The sequence below is a fragment of the Mesoplodon mirus genome (genome assembly GCF_964341445.2).
Source record: "Mesoplodon mirus genome assembly, chromosome: 4".
Taxonomy (NCBI): domain Eukaryota; kingdom Metazoa; phylum Chordata; class Mammalia; order Artiodactyla; family Ziphiidae; genus Mesoplodon; species Mesoplodon mirus.
Genome location: NC_138979.1, coordinates 38,628,090 through 38,654,764, shown reverse-complemented (window position 1 = coordinate 38,654,764; position 26,675 = coordinate 38,628,090). Strand labels below are relative to the sequence as shown.

The following is a 26,675-nucleotide window of genomic DNA, read 5'->3' as shown; positions in this document are numbered from 1 at the left end:
TTGAGCACACATTTATTTCTTAGCCTTGTTAACTTCTCATTTGTTTTTACACCATTTAATTGGTATAAATGCATTTACAGTGCTGTTTATTTATCAAGTGTTACTTTATTGTATGTTACATTCTTGTGTATGTGTCAATAATAACTTATTATATATTTGCTGTACCGTTAAATGATAGCTTTGTTCTGGGCAGCATACTGGGTAGATGCTTAAAAAAATGATAAAAATGTAACTTGGAATTAGGAAACCACTTGATTAGACTACAACTTTCTAATAAGGAAATTCCAGGGAATTCTCAAGATTATTTTGGTTTGGGTAAGAATCACCTACTCATACTAGTTGGTAGTCCTTAGCCTGTTGAGTACCCACTGTGTACGTAGTCTGTAATATGTATGAAATACTCAGTTAACAGGTAGAGAAGGGAAAAAAAATCAAACTTGTTTACTTCTGGACGTTTCATCCAGCTCTGACATTTTCCCTTTCCAGTTCCTTCATATGTGCAACAATGGACCAGAAAATTTTATCTCTAGCAGCAGAAAAAACAGCAGACAGACTGCAAAAATTTCTTCAAACCCTGAAAGAAGATGATGTGAGTATTAGGAAGGATGTTCTGCCAAAAGCAAATGTCAAGCATGATAACAAATTCGAGGGACATGTTAGAAAAATTAATTCTGCCACTTCATCTATCCCCCACTCTCCTTAGGAGACAAGGATTTATTTGATAACAACTCATAGATACAAAGAAATGGGAGAGAGGAAGAGATATGGTCAACTTAAGGGCATTTGTGTACATTTATACAGCTGTATTTGCTTGTTTGTTTGTTTATTGATTGATTGCTGCAACGTGCAGCATGAGGGATCTTAGTTCCCTGACCAGGGATCGAACCGATGTCCCCTGAATTGGAAGCGTGAAGTCTTAACCGCTGGGCCACCAGGGAAATCCCTACAACTGTATAATATTTAAATGACATTTATGCAACCATATAAGCAAGTTAGTACACTTTTTAGTTCTTAGAACAATCCTATTTGAAAGCAATATCCAGACTGTAGTTATTGATGTGAGACATTAGATTTGCCTGTTGATGCTTCATTTATGTTTTTCCCTAAAGAAGATAAGTTCATAAGTAGTAAGATATTTTGAAATTATTCGTAAAAGCGAAAACCAACCAATTTACATTGTGTCTTCACTATAAGTAAGTATATGATTATAAAATGGACAATAATTACCTTCTATCTTAGGCTTTCTAATCTTTCTCTCCTGATATACTTCTCCTTATTCCATTATAAATGATCTCAGCTTATTCAGATCCCTACATGGAAAATAATCCCTCCTTAAAATTAACCTTAAACATTAGTATATATGTATAGACAAATTAAGACTTTGAGTATTATTATTATTTTTAATTTCTTTAATGTTATATCTGTTTATTTTTGGCTGCATTGGGTCTTCGTTGCTGTGCGTGGGCTTTCTTTAGCTGTGGTGAGCGGGGGCTACTCTTTTGTTTTGTTTTGTTTGAGGTACGCGGGCCTCTCACTCTTGTGGCCTCTCCTGTTGCAGAGCACAGGCTCCGGATACGCAGGCCCAGCGGCCATGGCTCAGGGGCCTAGCTGCTCCGTGGCACGTGGGATCTTCCTGGACCCGGGCACGAACCTGTGTCCCCTGCATCAGCAGGCGGACTCTCAACCACTGCGCCACCAGGGAAGCCCTGGGGGGCTACTCTTTGTTGCGGTGCATGGGCTTCGCATTGCGGTGGCTTCTCTTGTTGCGGAGCACGGGCTTTAGGCGCACGGGCTTGGTAGCTGTGGCTCACAGGCTCTAGAGCACAGGCTTAGTAGTTGTGGCGCATGGACTTAGTTGCTCCACAGCATGTGGGATCTTCCCGGACCAGGGATCAAACCCGAGGCAGGCGGATTCTTAACCACTGCGCCACCAGGGAAGCCCCGAGTGTTATGTTTTTAAGGAACTTTTTATGTGCTAGTTTTTGTGGTCATTGAAGCTAGGTGAATCTTAATCTTTGTTATCTTATGCTAACTGGGAATTGATACAGGGATGTGCTCTGATTTTTTTTCTTTGAAATTATCCAGAAATTGCTTTTTGTGGCACTTTTTTAAGACAGCCTTTGCATGAGTTGAGAGTTGATTCATCCTATAGACAATTTAAAATTTGGTTGAAACCTGCTTTCTATTTATTTATTTACTTAGAGTTTATATTTTACCTGCTTCCAAAAGGAATTTGAGGAGGCTTTAATGTTACACTATAAAATAAGTAAAAAGAACTAGAACAAAACCCATGATAGATGCTATGAATTACTTCTCTGATTCATGCTTATCACAAAAAGAATTCCTATCTTGGTTTTTGTGAGGATGAAATGAGATACTGTATGCATCTAACATCTAATAGACCCTCAATAGGCATCCAGTAGACGCTGAATAAATATTAGAAAAGGTCCTTCAGCTTTTCCTGTTTTAAGTTTCTTCGCCAACATGAACACAGTCCTCTGAACATTTCTGTTTTGTTAACATTACCTTTAAAAGTTTTGTACCTCAAACTGAACACAGGGCTCCACATGTGTTCTACCACTAGAGTAGAGGGGCACTAATATTTCCCTAATTCTTCCATCAATGCAGAGTCAACTTTTTTGCAGCAATATCATATTATTGTCTAATTGCTCTTAAAAGCAACTAAAAACCCCAAGTCATTTTTGCATATAGGCTAAATTTCCTTCATCTCTGAACTTCTATAGTTAGTTCTTAGAACCCACATTAAAATTTTTACTTTAAATCTGTTACTTATCTTTTTAGATTAATTTGATTTCACTCCATCAAAATCTTCTTGTTGTATCCTGATTCTGTTGACCATTGTATTAATCATCATTTTATATCCTCTATAAATTTGGTAAGCATTCCAGCAATATATGCATTCAGTCCATTTGATAAAAATGTCCATAGAAGATGTGCTTAAGAGTAAAAAATTATAAAACACATAAGCAAGTCCATGACAAGGAAGACTGACATATCCAGCAGTGGGAAAATTTACATTCAAAGATTTAGAGAGAATAGAGGAATCTAAAAGGGACTGCTAGAATAAAAGTAGAAGTTAATAAAGTGGAGAACAGTAGGTCAAATTAATACATAAAAATCCTGGTTCTTTGAGAAAATAGACAAAACTATTAGCTAATCAAGAAAACAATGGAGTAAGCACAGATATACTAAATAAGAAATGACAAGGGGGAAATAACTATTCATATAGAGAAAAATCTCAAAAAATACTAAGAGACTTTGTATATATCTACTACAAATAAATTTGAAAATGTAGATGCAATGGTTAATTTCTTAGGAACATACAGTTTAACTAAATTGACCCAATTTGAGATGGAAAGCTTAACCAGATCAATTTCTATAAAAGAAAAAGTTATCAAGCAATTACTTGACACAAAAATACCAGGCCCAGAAGTTTCATAGGAAACATCTACCAAATCTTTAGAGATCAGAGGTAAGAGATAGTCCCGATGCCACTGAATTGTTTTAGAGCGTATATAATACATAAGGAAAAATGTGCATATATAAGGAAAACTTCCAAATGCTTTTTATAAAGTATAACATTGATACCCCAAACCTGATAAAGATAGCTTGAAGGGGCTTCCGTTGGTCAAATTTGAACATTGAAATAATCAAGTTCAGTTATGAATTATAAACCACTGAAAAGTACAGAAATTTGTGAGTCCATATTGATAATAAATGATGAGAAGGGGTCTTGCTTACCACAGAGTTAAAAAATCATCATTTGGCAACCATCATGATAAAGATTGGATCAGGCAGGAAGCATCAGTGGATGCTAAATCCAGGAAGAATTTTTTAACTCTTTATTTTGAATTGATTTTAGACTTACGGAAAAGTTTTAAAAATAATAGAGTTTCCATCTATCCCTCTCCCAAATGTTAGTATCTTACATAATAACTTTAGTAAAAATTTAAGAACCAGGAAATTAACATTGGTACAGTGCCGTTAGTGAAACTAAAGACCCTATTTGAACTGTACCTGGTAGTTTTTTCACTGATGTCCCTTTTTTATGTTCCAGAATCCCACTCAGGATCCTACACTGCACTTAATTGTTATTTTTCCCTGATTTTCTGCAATCTGCAACCATTCCTTAGTCTTTCTTTGTCTCTTATGATCTTGATAACCCTGAAGAGTACTGATCCGTTACTTTGCTGAATGTCTGATGTGTCTCATGATTAGACTCAGGACATGCATCCTTGGCAGAAGGACCACAGAAATGGTGCCATGCCCTTTTCACTGTGTGTCATATCATTGAGCTCCTGATGTGAGTGTCATTCCTGGTGACACTGACTTTGAGAACCTGATACCAGAGGTTGCTGCTGGGTTTTTTCATTATACGAGGGGAAAATTAGATGAGGAGCAAGATGCCTGCATGGTCTTAAAGTTTCTTCCTACGAACTGCATACTGGTTGCAAAGGGAGGGGAAAGAAGTAATTACAGGGTGGGAAAATCAGGTAACATATTTGGGTGATCAGACTCATATTACCGGTGAGGGACAGATGCATAGCACATGCCTCCATCTGTGATACTCCAAGAAGGACACAGTATCACCTGTGTTCTGGCCAAGAATGCCTAAACTCAATCTAGTCATGAGGAAACATCAGCACAAAATGAGGAATGTTCTGTTTTTTTAAAAATCTGTATTTGGACTGTGCCATTAACTTGGTAGTTCCAGTCTGTCAATTAAAAGAAAATATTTTAAGCCTTCCAAAATAAAAAGGATACTTAATCTTACTTGGTTTACTTCTGCATTTTAAAATGCAGTATAAAGCATAACTGAATAAGGTCAAAAAAGTAAGACCAGAGATCATGTAAGTAGGGGAAGTAGAGGACAGAGGGAGTGGAAGAGAACTAAATTTTGTTCAGTGCCTGTTGTGTGCTAGGCCCTGCGCGAGGTCCTCTACCTGTCATCTAATTTAATCCTCATAACAGTCCTTTGAGCTAGGGAATAGACACCCATAACAGATATTAAGTAACTTGAGGTTATAAAGCTAATAAATGGCAAAGCGAGGATTCATACATACCCAGCTCATCTGATTCTGGGTCCCATTTTTTTCTCCTATGCCACATTGCCTTCTGTTGAAACTGAATTTTTTTGAGAAGAGTCGGGGTTTCTCAGTCTTGCCACTGTGTGTATTTTGGACTGGATAATTCTTTGTTGAGGGATGTCGTCCTGTGCGTTGTAGGATGTTTAACAGCATCCCTGGCCTGTATCCATTAGGTGACAGCACCCTTCCAGTTATGACAACTAAAAATGTCTCCAGACATTGCCCTGTGTACCCTGCCGGGGGTAGGGTGCAGACCACCCCTGGTTGAGAACCACTGCTTTAATGGTTATGTCAAAGGCTGTCGGAGGTTCCAGGCAGAGCAATCAGGTACTTCCTTATTAGGTATTTAAGAAGGTAGAGATGGACTCCAGTTGGAAAGACCAGGCACGTGTAGAAGAGATAGAATTCACTGTTCTATTAGTTTTGGCCTCTGTGACAGTCCTTTGGATATTACAACCTCACCTTCTCCGTTGTTTTTGCTGGCTGCTGCTTTTTTATCGCTGAATGTTGGTGTCTCTTTACATTTTCTCCCTGGATGATCTTACATGTTCTCACTGAGCTCCATTTTGGCATATTCAGTTATCGATTTGACATCTCCACTTGGATATCTTAAGAGTAACAGTTCTGAGCACCACATCAGATCTGCTGAATCAAAAACTGCAGGTGGAGTTCTCTGTCTTAACAATCTGTTTCAACAAGCCCTCTGGATGATTTAGATGCTTGCTTAATCCGAAATTTTCACCATGTCTGTAAATGGTGCCACCATCTACCCAGTTAGTTGCTTAAGCCAGAAATTTGAGTCCTCCTTGATTTCTTCTTTTCCTTCATCACCACACCCATTTCACGTCTAAAGCATGAGGAACTCTGTCTTAGTCCATTTAGGCTGCTATAACAAAATACGGTAGACTGGGTGACTTATAACAACAAATATTTATTTCTCATAGTTCTGGAGACTGGAAGTCCTAGATGATGGTGCCAGTGTGGTCAAGTGAGGGCCCTCTTCTGGGTTGCAGACTTCACATTATACCCTCATATGGTAGAAGCAGCCTGGGGGCTCTGTGGGATCTCTTATAAGAGCACTAATCCCATTCATGGGAGTTCCACCCTCATACCTAATCACCTCCCAAAGGTCCCACCTCCAGGTACCATAACACTGGGTATTAGGATTCTAACACGTGAATTTGGGGGGGACATAAACATTCAGACCATAGCAAAGTCCTACTGATCAAGCTCTCAAATATATCTTCAGTCTACGGATCTTCCCCAAATTTTGATGGGGTTACATCCCAATAAACCCATTTTAAGTTGAAAATATTCTAAGTCGGAAATGCATTTAATACACCTAACCTACCAAACATCCTAGTTTAGCCTAGCCTTACCTTAAACGTGCCAAGAATGCTTACATTAGCCTACAGTTGGGCAAAATCATCTAACACAAAGCCCATTTTACAATAAAGTGTCGAATATCTCATGTAATTTATTGAATACTGTACTGAAAGTGAAAAACAGAATGGTTGCATGGGTACAGAATGGTGTATCGGTTGTTTATCCTTGTGATCCCACAGCTGATTGCTAGCCCAGGAAAAGATAAAAATTCGAAAGACAGTATCTACTGAATGCCTATCACTTTTGCCCCATTGTAAAGTTGAAAAATCATAAGTTGAACTGTTATAAGTTCGGGGCCATCTGTACTTTTCTTCATCTTACAAAGTACTACAAACTGAGTACCTTAAACAATAGACAGTTATTTTTAAAGTTCTAGGAACTAGAAGTCCAGGATCACGGTGTTGGCATTGTTGGTTCCTGCTGAGGGCTGTGATCATCTGTTCCATGCATCTTGCCTAGCTGCTGGTGGTTTGCTGACAATCTTTAGCATTCCTTGCCTTGTGTCCCATGGTCTCTGCCTTCACTTTCACATGGCATTCTTGCTGTGTATGTGTCTCTGTCCAAATTTCCCCTTTTTCTAAGGACATTAGTCATACTGGATTAGTGCCTACCCATATGACCTCAGCTTAACTAATTACACCTACAATGACGCTATTTCCAAATAAGATCACATTCTGAGATGCTGGGGGTTAGAGCTTAAACATGAATTTTGGAGGGGGACACAGTTCAACTCAGGACATCTCCCCTGCTATTACCTTGCTGTAGGCCACTATCATCTCTCATTTGATCACTGATAACAATCTCCTAACAGATGTCCCTATTTCACTCTTAAACCCTCCTACAACCTATTTTCTGCAAAAGGAATAAGACTGATTTTTTTTTTTAAAAAAACATCTATCATATCACTCTCCTCTTTTCTCGTTAGTTACTTCTATTGTACTTAGAGAAAATCTAAGCTTCCTATCATGGCCTGCAAGATTCTTATTATCTGGTTCTTGCCCATCTCTCCAAATTCGTCTTGTGCCACTCTTTTCTTACTACTCTTCAGCCAAATTGGTCTTTTTTTTTTTTTTTCAGGCCATCCAATATGCCAAACTCTTGCTCCCTCAGGGCCTTTGCACATAACAATACCTTTATCTGAAATGTTCTTCTTTCCTCCCTTTGCATAACTAGCTCTTTCTCATCCTCCAAGTCTCTATAGAAATGTCACCTACCTCAGAGAAGCTTTCTCCCTGACTACTCTAGCTAAAGTTCCTTCCCTTTCCTCAATTATTGTCTCAGTCTTTTGTTTCTTTTACAAATTTTTTTCTGATTTTTTTTTTATTGTCCTTTTCCCTCCTGCTGTACTGTAAACTGAGATTATCATGTTCATCCTTGTATCCCTAATGCCTAGGAAGAAGAACATGTTAAAAGAGTATTTGCTGAATGAATTTATATCCCCAAGAACATAGCTTGATACCTAGTGCTGATTAAATACTTAATAAACGTTTGTAGAATGAATGTATGAATAAATTTCAGTCTTGACAGCCCAACATCATGTTAAGATCTACCCTGCTATATGTAAATAAATATGTTATTTGTGATTCCTGGAGTCTCTGAAGGATATGAACTTGACAGATGTGTGTTTTTCATACCGGAAGTTTAGGTCATTCAGGTAGGGAAATTGTTGCCAAGAACTTGTAGCTTTTTCTTTTCTTTGCAGCTGGCTAATCTCCTTCAGAATCAGTCAGTGAAAGGAAAAGCTGCTGGAGCACTCCTGAGAGCCATCTTCAAAGGTAATAATAATGCCACTTCTATCTCTCTGGATTCATTGGTATATTTGTTTACTTTGGGCACATATTGCTACTTTTCTTACTGTTTGAAGCCCCACTGAGACTTTTCTGTTTTGGGGATTTTACAGAATCAACTAAAGCTGCAGTCTCCTGTCTTGTGGACTTAAAAATAATTTTGCTAAAGGGGGTTGAAGTGGCTACCTGAGATTGTATTGCTGGTTTTGGAGCCTGTAAAGGATGCACGTCATGAAATCCGCTTTGATTTATTTGTGCTTTTAAAATTGTGGAGAAGAGGACTTCCCTGGTGGTCCAGTGGTTAAGACTCCGTGCTTCCACTGCAGGGGGCACGGATTCTATCTCTGGTCGGGGAAGTTCCGCATGCCCTGCGGTGCAGCCAAAAAAAAAAAAATTGTGGAGAAGAGAGCAGCAATGTTTAATAGTTAATCTGTGCTTAACAAAAGAGGCTAGTGTGCTCTGAGTTTTAATGAAATGGAGTATCTTAGGTGACTTATGTAGAGATTCTTAATTCCCAGTGGGGCATATTTTTATTCCATATCTTGAACAAGGGCTGGTACTACATTGTTGCTGGTTGTGACTCATAGTTGTTTTATAAATTATAGTAGAATAAAATTCTACAAGCAAAAATTAAAAGTCGCTTTACACTCTTAGCAGGTTATTTTAACTTGGTTTATTTTTCTTACCCCCTCAAGTAAATTGTGTCTCTCCTTGCAACGGTTCAAAAACACATCTTCCTATGCATGAAAAAAAAATTTTTTTTACATCTTTATTGGAGTATAATTGCTTTACAATGGTGTGTTAGTTTCTGCTTTATAACAAAGTGAATCAGTTATACATATACATATGTTCCCATATCTCTTCCCTCTTGCGTCTCCCTCCCTCCCACCCTCCCTATCCCACTCCTCCAGGCGGTCACAAAGCACCGAGCTGATCTCCCTGTGCTATACGGCTGCTTCCCACTAGCTATCTATTTTACGTTTGGTAGTGTATATATGTCCATGCCACTCTCTCACTTTGTCACAGCTTACCCTTCCCCCTCCCCATATCCTCAAGTCCATTCTCAAGTAGGTCTGTGTCTTTATTCCCGTGTTACCCCTAGGTTCTTCATGACTTTTTTTTCCCTTAGATTCCATATATATGTGTTAGCATACGGTATTTGTCTTTCTCTTTCTGACTTACTTCACTCTGTATGACAGACTCTGGGTCCATCCACCTCACTACAAATAGCTCAATTTCATTTCTTTTTATGGCTGAGTAATATTCCATTGTATATATGTGCCACATCTTCTTTATCCATTCATCCGATGATGGACACTTAGGTTGCTTCCATCTCCTGGCTATTGTAAATAGAGCTGCAATGAACATTTTGGCACATGTCTCTCTTTGAATTATGGTTTTCTCAGGGTATATGCCCAGTAGTGGGATTGCTGGGTCATATGGTAGTTCTATTTGTAGTTTTTTAAGGAACCTCCATACTGTTCTCCATAGTGGCTATATCAATTTACATTCCCACCAACAGTGCAGGAGGGTTCCCTTTTCTCCACACTCTCTCCAGCATTTATTGTTTGTAGATTTTTTGATGATGGCCATTCTGACCAGTGTGAGGTGATATATCATTGTAGTTTTGATTTGCATTTCTCTAATGATTAATGATGTTGAGCATTCTTTCATGTGTTTGTTGGCAATCTCTATATCTTCTTTGGAGAAATATCTATTTAGGTCTTCTGCCCATTTTTGGATTGGGTTGTTTGTCTTTTTGTTATTGAGCTGCAGGAGCTGCTTATAAATTTTGGAGATTAATCCTTTGTCAGTTGCTTCATTTGCAAATATTTTCTCCCATTCTGAGGGTTGTCTTTTGGTCTTGTTTATGGTTTCCTTTGCTGTGCAAAAGCTTTTACATTTCATTAGGCCCCGTTTGTTTATTTTTGTTTTTATTTCCATTTCTGTAGGAGGTAAAATTTTTTTTAATTGGTTAAAAATTGGAAACTTGCTAAATGACTGTTTTGTAGAAATATTAGAGAAAAGGAAATAATGAAAGATCAAAAGCAGCTGTCTATACATGCTAAGTGACAGTAATAAGAATAAGTGGAAGAAATAAGAGTAATTTCTTTCTTGGGTAGACATACCTGGAACAGATTATCATGGCTCCCACTTCTGTAAATAACATTATTTTTACCTTATTTAAAAACTTAGATTTGGAAATCCTAGTTTAAAAGTAGCATGAATTACCAAGTATATATGGACACTACCTCATAACCATTTTAATCCTGTTAAATCAATGGTGTAAACCAATAGTTAGCTAATGATGACATTTTAGAAAATTGAGATATCCACATACTAAAAAATTCACCCTTTTAAAGTGTACATTTTTTGTTGAGATATAATTGACATCGTACAATTCACCACTTAAAATAATGCATTTCAGTGGCTTTTAGTATATTCACAGAGTTGCACACCTATCACCACAGTTTTCAAGTATTTTTATTACCCCTAAAAGAAACTTTACATACCTTAGCTGTTGCTTCCCTAAACTTCTGATCCATGCCAGCCCTAAGAAACCACTCATCTACTTTCTGTCTATAGGTTTGCCTATTCTGGATATTTCATATAAGTGGAATCATACAATATGTGGTCCTTTGTGACTGGCTTTCACTTACCATAAGGTTACTAAGATTCATCCATGTTGTAGCCTGTATCAGTATTTCATTCCTTTTTATTGGTGAATAATATTCCATATGAATATATCATACTTGTCCATTCATGAGTTGGTGGACAATTAGGTTGTCTACACTTTTTAGCAATTATGAATACTGCTACAAGTTTTTGTGTAGACATATTTTCATTTCATTTTCATTTCTCTTTAGTAAATAAGAGTAGAATTGCTGGATCATATGGTAACTCCATGCTTAACTGTTTTCCAAACTGTTTTCCAAAGCTGCTACATCATTTTACATTCCCACCAGTACTGAAATAAGGATGCCCATTTCCCACATCCTCTGTCAACACTTGTTATTGTCTTTTTCATTCTAGCCATTCTAGTGAGTGTGAAGTGGTATCTCACTGTGGGTTTGATTTTCATTTCCCTGATGGCTAATGATGTTGCATATCTTTTCTTGGCTAATGATGTTGCATATCTTTTCTTGTACTTACTGGCCATTTGTATATCTTCTTTGAAGAAATGTCTATTCAAATCCTTTGACCTTTTAAAAATAGGGTTGTCTTTTTATTACTGAGTTCTAATATTTCTTTAAATATTCTGGATACAAGTCCCTTTATTAGATATATGATTCACAAAATTTTTCTCCCATTCTGGTTGTCTTTGCACTTTTTTGATGGTATCCTTTGATGCACAAAATTTTAAATTTTGATGCCTACTTAATTTTTTTGTAGCTTGCGCTTTTAGTTTTATATCTAAGAAGTCATTGCTTAATCCAGAGTCACAAAGATTTATACCTCTGTTTTCTTTTCAGAGTTTTATAGCTTTAGCTTTTTAATTTAGATTTTTGATCCATTTTGAGTTAATTTTTGTATATGGTGTGAGGTAGGAGTCCAGCTTCATCTTTCCCTATTTTCAGTAGCACCCTTATTGAAAATCAATTGCCCATAAATGTGACGGTTTGTTTTTGGACTCACAGTTGTATTCCCTTGATCTTTGTGTCTCTCCTTATGTCAGTACCATACTGTCCTGATTAGAATAGCTTTGTAGTAAGCTTTAAAATTGGGAAGTGTGAGTCCTCTAACTTTTTTTTTTTTTCCAGATTAGTTTGGATATTCTGGGTTCCTTGAGTTTCCATATGACAAGATTAGCTTGTCAATTTCTGCAAAAATGGAAGCTGGGGTTTTGGTAGTGATTTTGTTGAATCTATATATGAATTTGAAAAGTATTGCTATCTTAATATGTCTTCCATTAATGAACATGGAATATCTTTCCATTTACTTAGGTCCTCTTTCATTTCTTTCAACAGTATTTTGTACTTTTCAGAGTACAAGTCTTACACTACTTTTATTAATTTATTCCTGAGTATTTTATTCTTTTTGGTGTGATTGTAAATGGGATTGTTTTCTTAATTTAATGTTCTCAGTGTTCATTGCTAGTGTATAGAAATGCAATAGACTTTTGTATATTGATCTCATATCTTGTTACCTTCCTGTACTTGTTTATTAGCTCTAGTAGTTTCTTCTTTGTGGATTCCTTATAAACAAGATTATGTCATCTGTGAATAGATACAGCTTTATTTCTATTTCAATCTAGATGCCTTTTGTTATTTTTCTTACCTAATTACCCCAGTTGGAACCTCCAGTAGAATAGAATTGGTGAGAGTAAACATCCTTCTCTTGTTCCTGATCTCAGGGAAATCTTTCAATTTTTTATTATTGAGTGTGATGTTAGCTGTGGGTTTTTCATGGATGCCCTTTATCAGGTTAAGGAAGTTCCCTTCTATTCTTAGTTTGTTGAATGTTTTTAATCATGAAAGGATATTGGAATTTTCAAATGCTTTTTCTGTGTCTACTGAGGTGATCATGTGGTTTTTATCTTTTACTCTATTTCTATGGTATATTACATTGATTTTCATACATTGAACCACCCTTGTATTCTTGGGTTAAATCCAATTTGGTTATAGAGTATAATCCTTTTTAAAATGTTGCTGGATTCAGTTTGCTAGTATTTTGTTGAGGATTTTTGCGTCTGTAGTCACAAGGGATACTGTTCATAGTTTTCTTAGGATGTCTTTGTCTGGTTTAGGTATGAAGATAATAGTGGCCTTGTAGAATGAGTTGGGAAATGTTTCCTCCTCTTCTTTTTTTTGGAAGAGTTTGTGAAGGGTTGCAGTTAATTCTTTATACGTTTCGTGAATTCACCAGGGAAGCCATCTGGTTCTGGGCTTTTCTTTGTAGAAGAGTTTTGATTGCTAATTCAGTCTCTTTATTTATAGGTCTGTTGTGGTTTTTCTATTATCTTTTTTAGTCAGTTTTGATACTTTGTGTCTTTATAACAATTTATCTGTTTCATATAAGTTTTGTAATTTATTGGTATACAGTTATTCATTGTATTACCTTATTCTTCTTATTTCTGTAAGATTGGTAGTAATGCCCCTCTTTCATTCCTGATTTTAGTAATTTGATTCTTCTCCCTTTTTTTCTTGGTCAGTCTGAAGAGTTTTCAATTTTGTTGATCTTTTCAAAGAATAAGCTTTGGTTTTCTTGATTTTTCTCTATTCTTCTATTCTCTGTTTCATTTATGTCTGATTTTACTTTTATATTCTTTTCACTTGCTTTGAGTTTAGTCTCCTCTTTTTATAATTTCTTATGGTGGAAGATTGGGTTATTGATTTGAGATCTTTCTTCTTTTTTAATATAGGTATTTACAACTATAGATTTCGTTCTAAGCACTACTTTAGCTGTATCCAATAGCTTTTGGAATGTTGTGTTTTTGTTTTCATTCATCTCAAGGTATTTTTCTAATTTCTCTGTGCTTTCTTCTTTGACCCATTGGTATTTAAGATTATGTTAATTTCCACATATTTGTGAATTTTCCAGATTTCCTTCTGTTATTGATTTCTAGTTTCATTCTACTGTGGTCACAGAACATAAATGATATGATTATAATCCTTTTAAATTTATTGAGAATTTTTTTATGGCCTAATGTGTGGTTTATCCTGGAGAATGCTCCATGTGTACTTGTGAAGAATGTGCCTTCTGTTGTTGTGTGTAGTGTTCTATATAGATGTTTGTTAGATCTGGTGTTTTCAAGTCTATTTCCTTGTTGATCTTCTAATTGTTGTTCTATTGATTATTGGAAGTGGCGTGTTGAAGTCTCTACCTATTGTTGAATTGTCTATTTCACCCTTCAGTTCTGTTAGTTTTTGCTTTGTGTATTTTGGAACTCTTTTGTTAGGTGCTTATATGTTTATAATTGTTATGCCTTGATTCTTTTATCATTATAAAATGCCCTTTTTTGTCTTTAATAGTAATTTTTGTCTTGAAGTCTACTTTTTTCTGTTATTTTTAGAGCTACTTCAGCCCTCTTTGGTTACTGTTTTCATGGTATATCTTTTCTAAACAATTTGTATCTTTGAATCTAAATTGTGTCTCTGATTGACAGCACATAATTGGATTTTTAAAAATCTCCAATTTTTGCCCTTTTTTAAATAAATCTATTTATTTTATTTATTTTTGGCTGCATTGAGTCTTTGTTGCTGTGCACAGGCTTTCTCTAATTGCAGTGAGCAGGGGCTACTCCTCGTTTTGTGCAGGTTTCTCATTGTGGTGGCTTCTCTTGTTGTGGAGCATGGGCCTTAGGCGCACGGGCTTCAGTAGTTGTGGCTTGCGGGCTTAGTTGCTCTGCAGCGTGTGGGATCTTCCCGGACCAGGGATTGAACCCATGTTCCCTGCACTGGCAAGCAGATTCTTAACCACTGCTCCACCAGAGAAGTCCCAATCTTTGCCTTTTGATTGGAGTATCTAATCCCTTTACATTTGCCATAATTGCTGAAAGAGTAGGATTGATATCCGCCATTTTGCTGTTTGTTTTCTTTACGTCGTGTCTTTTTGTTCCTCTGTTACTACCTTACGTGTTATATGTTAAGTAGGTGTTTTCTAGTGTACCATTTTAATTCCTTTGTAATCTTTTTCACTATTTTTTTCAGTTACCTTCTTAGTGCTTGCCTTGGCAATTAGAACTGACATCTTAACACATTATTGACCAGAGACATATCAATACATTTTTAGAGAGTGCTACAATTAACATCACCATGAGAAGTTGTTAGAGCTTGAAATTGATCAAGGGTTCATTATACAACCTATGATTGTCATTATCATTCACATTTTGTTCCGTTTGGTTTTTGCTTCAATCTTGTGTATATTATAAATGTAAAATTTTCAAAAATGACACATCATGAAATTTTGAGTGAAAAAGTTTTTGGTGAATTTTATGCAGATACTTTGTCTGATTGTCCAAGTGACATATATACTAGTGTCTCAGAAGATGATAGTTCTTCAGAATATAATTCTGATTCAGACGATGTGAATATTAGACCAACAAAAAGACAAAAAACCTTAGTGATTGAGTCTGATACAGAAAGTGAAAATGAAATTCATGGTGCAGGATAGTGCTCCTTTGCTTCTACAGAAGAGTGGCTTGAAGACAACATTTTACAAAAATTAGAAGACTTTACAGGTGTGTCAGATCTAAGTATTGAATGTAATAACCCACAAGGTGTTAGTGAAATAACAATTAATTTTTTGGCTGGCCAAAATAAAAATCGCTGGCCACAGGCATTAGTTTCTGCAAAAATTCCCCTGGGCAATAATGAGTTAATTTATAACAATCTAGTTTAGATTAATACCAGCTTAGATTTAATAGTTATAAAACTTTGCTCTACCTATAGCTTTATTCTCCCCCTTCCTCCTTTGTGCTATTATTGTCCTATAAATTACATCTTTACACATTTATTCCCACCAATGCAGATTTATAATTGTTGTTTTATGCAGGTGTCTTATAAATCAGATAGAAAAAATAATTACAAAGTACATTTATACTGTCTTTCATATTTTCCTATGTAGTTACCTTTACTGATGTTCTCTATTTCATGTGGATTCAATTTACTGTCTGGTGTCCTTTCATTCCAGCCTGAAAGACTCCCTTTAGCATTAGGGCAGGTCTTCTGGCAGCAAATTCTCTTTTGTTTATCTGGGAATGTCTTAATTTCTCCATTTTGGAGGGATAGTTTTTCTGGCTATAGAGTTCTTGGTTGACAGTTTTGGAGGGATAGTTTTTCTGGCTGTTGAGTTCTTTCAGTACTTTGACTATGTTATCCCATTTCCTTCTGCCCTTCAATGATTTTTTTAAATGAGAAATCAGCTGTTAATCGTATTGAGTACTCCTTTTACCAGATGAGTTGCTTCTCTCTTGTTGCTTTCAATATTTTCTTCTTGTCTTTAACTTTTTTATTTAACTTATTTATGTACAGTTCAGCGGCACTAAATGCAATAATTGCTCTATCTAGAACTTCCAGTATTATGTTGAATAGAAGTGGCAAAAGTGGGCATCCTTGTATTTTTCCTATCTTACGGAAAAGTTTTCAATCTTCCCTTATTGAGTATGATGTTAAGTGTGGGTTTTTCACATATGGTTTTTTTTATGATGAGGCATCTTTGATTTTGATAGTTTGCGATGGTGTGTCTAAATGTGGATCTCTTGGGTTTATCCTGTTTGGAGTTCTTTGAGCTTCTTGAATGTGGGTTTTGTTTGTTTGTTTGCTTTGTTTTTTTGGCTGCACTGTGTAGCTTGTGTGATATCGACCAGGGATTGAACCTGGGCCCTCGGCAGTGAAGGCACAGAATCCTAACCTCTGGACTGCCAGGGAATTCACTGAATGTGTAGATTAGTGTTCTCATTAAAATTGGGAAGTTTTTGGCCATTACTTCTTTTTTCTCCTTTCTCTCTTTCCTTTCCTTCTGGGACTTTCATTATGTCTATGTTGGTATTCGTGACGGGATCCCACAGGTCTCTGAAGCTCTGATCATTTTTCTTCTTTTTCCTTCTGTCCCTGAGACTGGATAATCTCAATTGCTCTATCTTCAAGTTCTCTGATTCTTCTACCAGATCAGATCTCCTGTTGAGCCTCTCTAGTGGGTTCTTCAGTTCAATTATTGTACTTTTTAATTCCAGAATTTTTATTTGGTTCTTTTTTATAATTTCTATCTCTTTATTGATATTCTCTATTTGGTGAGACATCATTTTTATATTTTCCTTTAGTTCTTTAGACATGGTTTCCTTTTGTTCTTTTTTTTTTTTTTTTTTGTGGTACGCGGGCCTCTCACTGTTGTGGCCTCTCCCGTTGTGGAGCACAGGCTCCGGACGCGCAGGCTCAGCGGCCATGGTTCACGGGCCCAGCCGCTCCACGGCATGTGGGATCTTCCCAGACCAGGGCACGAACCCGTGTCCCCTGCATCAGCAGGCAGACTCTCAACCACTGCGCCACCTGGGAAGCCCTCCTTTAGTTCTTTGAACATATTTAGAATAGCTGATTTCAGTCTTTGTCTAGTAAATCTAATATCTGGGCGCTCTCAGGGACGGTTTCTATTGATTCCTTTTTTTCCTGTGTATGGACCATACTCTTGTTTCCCTGTATGTTTTTTATTTTTTGTTGCTGAAAACTGGACATTTTAAATGATATTTTGTGGGAATTCTGGAAATCAGATACCACCCCCCTCCCCCAGATCTGTTGTTGCTTTTTTTTTTAATAGTTATTCTTCTGAACTAATTTTGTAAAATATGTATTGTTTGTTGTGTATGGGCACTGTTCTGTGTGGCTACTGAAGTCTCTGTTTGGTTAGCTTTGTGGTCAGCTAATGATTTGGCAAAGATTTCCTTTAAAATGCCTGGAACCAGTGAGTTTCCCAGCCTTTGCTGAGGGACCCTGTGCATGTCAGGTGCACACCTTCAGTTCTCAGGTAGCTTATAAGTCCTCCTTAGCCCTTCTGCTTGTGCAGAGCCTCAGGATCATCCAGAGGTGAGAGATTAGGGTCCTCTTGGGTGTTGCCTGGCCATACACACAGCCCTTTCCATATGCACAACCCTAAATATTTTCATGGCCTCCTAGGTTCCCAGGAATATGTCAGAATGTTTCAAAGTCCCCTATGCACCTTTCTCCAGACTTATATTTTAAGTTCTTTGGTCAGCTTGTTGCATGCCCAACTGTTATTGCTCTCCAGGCAGCTGAAAAAGTAATCACTTGCAACTGGTTTAGACAAATGCCCCTGGTAAAAGATTGCACTGGGCGCGTTCTAAGTCAGGCCAAGTTAAGACAGGTCTTGCGAGTGAAAATTTCTAGGGAATAGCCAGACAGGTCAAATAATGACAGTTACCTGAGAATTGGGCTTTGGTGGAGCTCCAATCATATTCTGTCCCCTCCAGAGGCTGCTAGACTGATGGCTTGTACCATGAGTGTGAACTGTTGGTTTTAAAGACTGCTGGACTGGTGGGGGTAGGGGTTAGGAGGTGGAATGAGGGCATGTTGAAACACAACAGAGCTTGCTATTCTCACTTAGATTCAGCTGTTTATCTTAAATAAACTCTCCCTGGATTGTTGCAAGTCTGGTTAATTTCCAGAATTCTGAACAAGTTGGTTTTCACTATTTTTGTTAGTGTTCTAGTTGCTTTTATGGAGGAGAGCATTTTCCAAGGTCTTTATTACTCTACATTCCTACTGACATCAATCAGTGATGATGTTTTGAAGTGAAGTATGTTAAAGGCACTTAATTTGGGTTACTGGATCCCAGAAAAGCTCTAAAGTATATTAGAAGGTGTTCCTTCTTCTGCACTATAAAATTATTTTTAAAATTAATGACATGGGTGGAAGTAGAAAAGGTAATGTTTCAGTTTTTTGTCTAAATTAAATACTTTTTCAAAGCTCCTAAATATTGCTGTTCTAAACACCATAGTAATAAGTAGTTTGATAATTCTGTTTCTATATTCAACTACAAAGCTGTTTGTTTTTCCTGTTTACCCTTCAACCTTGTAAGAATTCTCCCTTTTTTCTTTCTTTGTTTCTGTACCACCTGTTTAAAACAATAAGGTTTCCCCTGTTCTGAGGAAGCTGGAGCTCTTAGGAGACTTAAGATATACAGTTGTTGTGTCCAATTGTTGGAATCAGGGGATTTGCAGAAAGAAGTAGCATCTGAAATCATAGGATTACTAATGCTGGAGGTGAGATGGAAAACAAAAACTTTTTTGGTTTTGGGTGGATTTTGGGGGGTTTGTAATTTGTGGAGGGAGGGAAAACTTAAGTGTTCCCAACCTACCATAGCTCCTATTTATGAATGAGAACTACTGTTATAAAACAAAATAGTTGATGGATGAGCCATAAACCATTTAGATGTTTACGTTACATTTCTGGTATCATGGACATGTATCTCTTTGAAGAGTTGGCGTATTTGAAAACATCAGGGAGCTGGTGGAAGATCCTGATCTATGAAATCCTTTACAATTATAAGTTTATACCAGAGCAGAATGATTCCCTGAATCACTTAAAGGACCAGTTCTGGGTTTCAATGCCAGTTCTGTTAATTCAGCAAAAGAGTATTTCTTAGAAAGAGATATCAAACATTTAGATTTCTGCTTAACATTTTTTTTAATCCCATGAACTTTTAGGTTCACAATTTTCCAGGAGCATTATTGGTTGAATTAGCCAGTGAGTTTGTTGATGCTGTCAAAGAGGGCAACCTAACGAATGGAAAATCTTTGGAGCTATTACCCATCATTTTCACTGCCCTTGCTACCAAGAAGGAAAATCTAGCTTATGGAAAAGGTAATTTTCTTCCAATCTTAGTGGCTTTTACTCTCTTCACTGAATTAAATTTATTCCTCCGTGTATTTTGCATTTCTAGGTGAACTAAGTGGGGAAGAATGTAAGAAGCAGTTGATTAACACCCTCTGTTCTGGCAGGTGAGTCTTTCTTATTAATACGTAGAACTTTCTCAGGACTACAAGTGACCAAAAAAAGAATTATCATTTATTTTAGGAATTTATACCTCTCAAGTTTTTAGTCCATTTTGGTTTATGGTCTACCACTATAAAACCATTTAGTCTGTGATGAATTTTTGAGAGAGATTATTTACTCTATTCTCTGTTCTAAGACTATACATATAGTTTCTACTTACTTGACTCTCCATCTTAACACAGCAGTTTATCCCTATAGCAGTATTTGGAGTCCCAAGGTCCTTAAGGCTGGAAGTCACCCTACCACTATCTTTTATATTTTTTTGAGGGAGTGAGATGTATAAGTGATGTTTGTATCTTTAAACTAGAGATATGAGAATCTACTCTAAGGATAAATTGCAACATATAAGAAAATTTTCATACATGAACATTTCAACACAGAAATTTGTGACCAACTTAAGCATACAATAATAGAGATATGTAAGTTATGGTATATAAGCTATGTATCAATAAGTTAAGGTAGAGCCATTCCATGTAACTTATACCCATTAAAAATGAAGTATATAAAGACATACATCAAAGATGAAAAATTCTTTATATATATATATATATCTGTGTGTGTGTATATTTATAGTAAGAAATCCTTAAGATATATATATATATTTTTTTAATTAATTATTTTTGGCTACATTGGGTCTTTGTTGCTGTGCGTGGGCTTTCTCTAGTTGCGGTAAGCAGGGGCTACTCTTTGTTGCGGTGTGTGGGCTTCTCATTGCGGTGGCTTCTCTTGTTGCGGAGCAAGGGCTCTAGGCACACAGGCTTCAGTAGTTGTGGCTCGCGGGCTCTAGAGCACAGGCTCAGGAGTTGTGGTGCACGGGCTTAGTTGCTCTGCAGCATGTGAGATCTTCCCGGACCAGGGCTCGAACCCGTGTCCCCTGCATTGGCGGGCGGTTTCCTAACCTCTGTGCCACCAGGGAAGTCCCTTACAGAAATAATTTTAGGCATGAATCAGCACATGTATATTTATCCATTTATTTGTTTGTTTTTAATTACACAAAAGAGTTTATTCACTACATTGTAATATACCTTTCATTTTTCATTTAACACATCTGTTCATGTCAGCATATACCACTTTACATCATTCTTTTTAATAGTTCCATAGTATTCTGTTATAATATTTGGCTAGTGTCCAATTGTTAAATTATTTGGTTTTTGCCGATAAATAATATTTGGCTATTTGGGTTTTTGCTATTATAAAAAGTGTTGGAATTAACATCCTGTATGTCTAGGTGACCTTTTATAAGCATGTACATAGGATATATTTCTAACAGTAAGTTGGGTGGGTCTTTGGTTATGTGCATTTTTAAAGTTGATGAGTAGTATTGCCAACTTGTCTTCCCAGAAGGATTATATCAGTGTACATCCCCTAAAACGGTATGTGAAGTACTTGTTTCCCAAAATCTCACCAGCACTGAATATCATCAGAGTTTGATTTTGCTAGTCTGATAGGTTAAAAGCTGTTATTTCATTGTTTTAAATGTCATTTCTTTGATCTTGTTTCCCAGTGGTACCAAATCAAACTTGAAATGGCCCTAATTTTTTCCTCCTTACTAATTTTACAAAGTAATATGTAAATAAGTTTAAATGACATAAACTTTCTGTGTCAATTTCTTTAATCAGATGGGATCATCAGTATGTAATCCAACTCACCTCCATGTTCAAGTAAGCATCATCATTCCCTTTTCTTTTTATATCCTGCTGTGAGAACTTACCTACTAGAAACTGAAATGTAGCAAGCTCAGATACCACTGTTCCCTAAATAAGAGTATCGGTACCTCTGTTTTCTTTTACAGAATTTCCCCCCACTCTTTTTTGCTTTGATTTCTTATTTAAAGTATAACTTTATGATTTTTTTTCCAAGATAACTTTGCTTAGGTAAGGTTATTGGTCCCCTTTAAGGTTCTGCATTAGAGAAAAATCAAAAGAGGTAGTTATAGTATTCTAATATCTCCCAAATTAGGCTCTGATCTTCAGAATCTTTTTTTTTTTTTTTTTTTGCGGTACACGGGCCTCTCACTGCTGTGGCCTCTCCCGCTGCAGAGCACAGGCTCCGGACGCACAGGCCCAGCGGCCACGGCTCACGGGCCCAGCCGCTCCGCTGCACGTGGGACCCTCCCGGACCGGGGCACGAACCCGCGGCCCCCCCACCGGCAGGCAGACCCTCAACCACTGCGCCACCAGGGAAGCCCTGATCTTTAGAATCTTTGATCCACAGGGATGTCCCTCTGACTGCAGAAGAGGTGGAAATTGTGGTGGGAAAAGTGTTGACGATGTTCTCTGAATTGAATCTTCAAGAAGTACCACCCTTGGTCTATCAGCTTCTGGTTCTCTCCTCAAAGGTATAAATGAAAATTTTGCTTTTTTTTAACTCTGGTGAAATGACCAGTTGGTACCATTCAGCTTATTCATACTCTTGTTTTATATGCTAGGGCATAGATGCTTTTATTTCATGTGTGATGATTTGATCTAGTAAAAAGGTCATGTCCTCAGCCAAAGTAAACATACATTATCTCTTGTAGTACCACATTTTGTGTGTGTGTGGTAGTAAAAGGGATAAAGATCTCAGAAAGGGTGGACTATAGGCCCCTTAAAATCTGATATTAAGATGTATTTCAAACTCAATTTCAACGTGAAAGTGTTCTGTAAATTCTTAGTGTGACTCTAGGTTATAATTTATCTATTTAAATTCATACTTGAAAATCCTTCAAGCTGAAAAGAACTTTTTTTTTTTTTTTTTTTTTTTTTTGTGGTATGCGGGCCTCTCACTGCTGTGGCCTCTCCCGTTGCGGAGCACAGGCTCCGGATGCGCAGGCTCAGCGGCCATGGCTCACGGGCCCAGCCGCTCCGCGGCATATGGGATCCTCCCAGACCGGGGCACGAACCCGTATCCCCTGCATCGGCAGGCGGACTCTCAACCACTGCGCCACCAGGGAGGCCCCAAGCTGAAAAGAACTTTAAGTTCAACTTGCCCTTTATGGTGAGACCTTACTTATTTTGTATTTTTTTCAGGGAAGCCGGAAGAGGGTTTTGGAAGGAATCATAGCTTTCTTCAACAAGCTAGATAAGCAGCACAATGAGGAACAGAGTGGTGACGAGTGAGTAATACAGTATAGAAATAAAATCATTTCTCCAAGTTCATCTCATTGTTATCTAACTGTTCAGTCCATACCTTCACCTCAGCACAGGATTTCCCTAGTCCCCTTAGCTGCTCAGTAATAAAATTAAAAGAATAATGCAGTCTCTTCAACTCTTTCATTTTAATCTTTCCAGGAAAACAGCAATAATTGTTCTGTAAGTTGCAAGCTTAAAAGCTATTTAAGTGTTTACTTTGTGCCAGAAACTATTTGGCCCTAGGACTACAGTGATGAACCAGTCAGACAAGGTTCCTGCTCTCATGGAGATATTTCAACGAGAAGAGAAAAGAAAATGAATAAATAACAAAAATATTAGAGTGAAAAGTGTTATGCATATATTTCAAATGGATGATGATAGTGACAGCATAGCTACTTTAGGTTGAGTGGTCAGGGAAAACTTCTCTGAGAAGGTGCTATTTTACCTGAAGCCTAAATGATAAGAGCCACGATATATAGATCAGGAAAAAGCACATTCTCAGTTAGTGGAACAGTTAGTGCAAAGGCAGGACTCAGCATGATGTGACTGAAAAAGAAGATTTTTTTTGAAACAGATACAGAGTGCTTGCTCTGTGCCAAGTGCTGTTCTAAGCACTTTAAACCTTACAGCAACTCTCTTTTGCCTCTGTTTTATGCATGTAGAAACCAAGGCACACAGAAATTAAGGAATTTCCAAGGGTTATGTAGCCATAAATTGGTGGACCTGGGATTTGAATTCAAGCAGTTTGGCTGAAGAATTTTTGCTTTTAATCCTGTTTCAGCCTACTGCTTCTAATCTGGAATAACTTTTAGTTATTTGGCTTGAGCAATTGATTAGAACGTGGTCTTATATACTGAGTTAGGAAAGACTGACAAAAAGCAGGTTTAGGGGGAAATAAGCTCAGTTTTGACCATGTAAGTTTGAGATGTATATTAGTATCCCATATGGAGGTGTTGAGCAGGCAGTCTGGGGTTTTAGGGGGAGGTCAGGACAGGAGATAGAGATTGGAAAGGACTAAAGCCTTCAGACTGGATAGGGTCACCTAGGGAAATCGTGAAGAGAAGAGAAAGAAACCCAAGATTGAGCTCAGAGGCATTCACCATTTAAAGGGAGGATGAGCCAGCACAAATAAAGAGGCCAGTGACAATGCCCCAGAAGCTAAGAGAAGAAAATGTTTCAAAAAAGAAGGGGTCAACTGTGTCAAATCTGCTGAGGCTTAATTAAGATGAAACTTGTTTATTGGTTTTGACAGTGTAGAGGTCATTTGATTATTCTTGCAAGGGCTACAAATAGCATTGGAAGGGAGGTTAGGGAGGGGACAGAAGCCTAATTGAATTGAATTGAACTGGGAAGAGGTAAAGAAGTGGAAATAATGACTATAGACGGTTCGTTCTTTCAAGAAGTTTTGTAAAAAGGAGCAGAGAATGAGACAGTAGATTTAGTACTTTGTGCCTGCCTCCAGGGATCATATCAGTTCAGCTTGAGTTTTTCTGTTTGTTCATATGAGCATATGCACTGTTGTCTCTTTCCCAAACTATAGCTCATACCGTTCTGTTGAATCTTTTAGGCTGTTGGATTTTATTACTGTACCATCAGGTGAACTTCGTCACGTGGAAGGCACCATTATTCTACACATTGTGTTTGCCATCAAGTTGGACTGTGAACTAGGCAGAGAACTACTGAAACTCTTAAAGGTAGCCCCACACTCTTAAGGAGATCCAGGATCTCTTTATGAAAAAGGGATGTTTGAACTCAAGCCTCTTTTATGCCCGTTAATGACAGGAAACAAATACATAGCAATATTGTAGAACTACCCTGGGTCTAGAGGATCTCTTTTTTTTTTACTTTGAAAGTGGAAGATGTATGATATCACTACATTCTTAAGCGAGTTCCATTTTAAAACCATACCTTAAGTGTGTTAGTGTTTAAAAAAAAAAAGGTGAAGACTGTTCAGCAGGAAACTCAAAATTTAACCTTAACTCCATTATTCTATGAGCTTCAGTCTTGACCTCTGTTTCCATATTTGTGAATTGGGGAAATTGCCTATTTCTAGTAATATATTGTGGGGTTTTGTGAAGCTAAGTCATTCATCATTAAATATTTGTGAAGTAGTAAGATAAAAATTAGAAATGTTTTGAACTCTTTTTAAGTATTTTGCTACATTTACCTTGTCTCACTTTCTCACAAGTATAGATTTTTTTCTGAACCATTTAAAAGAAGAAATCATGACACTTCAATGCCTGAATACTTCCACAGATGTCTCCTAAGAATAAGGATTAATACCTTTTCATTGAGTTTTTTGAAGCATCCAGCCCGTTTTCTTGTGTCTCTCATTGTCAGATTTGTCTGTTTCCTCATGATTAGATTCAAGTTAAACATTTTTGGCAAGAATATGTCATAAGTGCTGTTGTATACTTTCTCTTGTTGGGGTCAGCAAACTTTCTCTGAAGGGACAGACAGTAACTATTTTAGGCTTTGCAGGTGATACGGTCTCTGTCAGTGCTACTCAGCCCTACTGTTGTAGCAAGAAGGCAGCCAGAAACAACACATAAATGAATGACTGTGACTGTGTGCCAATGAAACTACATGGGCACTGCAATTTGAATTTTATTTAATTTTCGTGTGTCACAGAATATTATGCTTCCTTTGATGTTTTTTTTCCCCTCAACAATTAAAAAAGTGAAAATCAGTCTTAGCTCATGGGCTGTACAAGAATAGGTGATGGGCTAGATTTGTCCCAGAGGCTGTAGTTTGCCAACCACTATTCTATTGCATTATGTCAAGAGGCTCATAGTATCAGGCAGTCTTAGCCAAATCATTTGATCAAGACAATGACCATCAGTTTTCTTCATTTGCAAAGATATATGTTTCCCTTTGTAATTAGAAAGTAATCCATGGGATCATAATTCGAGGCATGCGAAAATTCTTTTCCTCAGCAACCTTTCACACAGTGGATTTTGTTTTCCCGTCTACTGATGATTCTTGGCCTAAATCACTAATTATACTGGGAGTTGCAAAATGGTAGAATTGAGATTAGAAATTTTTAATTCTGTCATTCCTTCTACATTATTAGCTGGTTTTCTTCTGTGAAAAGAGCCACCCCCCCATTTTTTTGGATATTGTTATGCAGCCAATGAACCTTTTAAAATTCAATCTACTCGTATGCAGTACTCAAAGTGACCCATATTTGGCTAATTGGATCCTTGACTACCTCAAGGCTTATGTGTCCTTCTGACATGGCCCCATTAGTCTTTGAGCACTTCTGTGGCATAAGCTATCCAAGACACACTTGTACTTTCCTTACCCCATCCTGATTTCTCTAAGGAGCCTTGGGTCCCTTTTGTAGGAAAGGATATTTAAAGACCATGATGTGGGAACTAGCCTTTAAAGCTCCTTTGTCTTCTCTCTATCTGTTCACTCTTCTTTTTATTTAGGTTTACAGTGACTATATTATTGATCTTTTCAAAGAACCAGCTTTATTGACTGTTTTATATTTGTTTGTTGGTTTTTGTTTTATTCATCTTTGATTTTATATTTATTCCTTTTTTTTCTTTTTTTTTAATTAATTAATTTATTTATGTTTATTTTTGGCTGTGTTGGGTCTTCATTGCTGTGCACAGGCTTTCTCTAGTCGGCGAGCCAGGGCTACTCTTCATAGCAGTGCATGGGTTTCCCATTGTCGTGGCTTCTCTTGCTGCAGAGCACAGGCTCTAGGCGCGTTGCGGAGCACAGGCTCTAGGCGCGTGAGCTTCAGTATTTGTGGCATGCAGACTCAGT

The 26,675-nt window shown here is 37.2% G+C and overlaps 1 protein-coding gene across 3 annotated transcripts in view; it reads left to right on the top strand.

Annotated features, from left to right (window-relative positions):
- FANCI (FA complementation group I) overlaps positions 1-26,675 on the top strand; it is an 80,075-nt gene that overhangs the window by 2,364 nt on the left and 51,036 nt on the right. For all 3 annotated transcript variants that reach the window (XM_082619817.1, XM_082619816.1, XM_082619818.1), the window contains exons 2-10: positions 487-589; positions 8,197-8,269; positions 18,865-18,995; positions 19,440-19,596; positions 19,676-19,733; positions 21,408-21,449; positions 22,003-22,126; positions 22,797-22,882; positions 24,466-24,592. In XM_082619817.1, coding sequence (XP_082475943.1) covers positions 487-589; positions 8,197-8,269; positions 18,865-18,995; positions 19,440-19,596; positions 19,676-19,733; positions 21,408-21,449; positions 22,003-22,126; positions 22,797-22,882; positions 24,466-24,592 — 901 coding nt within the window. The remainder of the gene's footprint in view (positions 1-486; positions 590-8,196; positions 8,270-18,864; positions 18,996-19,439; positions 19,597-19,675; positions 19,734-21,407; positions 21,450-22,002; positions 22,127-22,796; positions 22,883-24,465; positions 24,593-26,675) is intronic.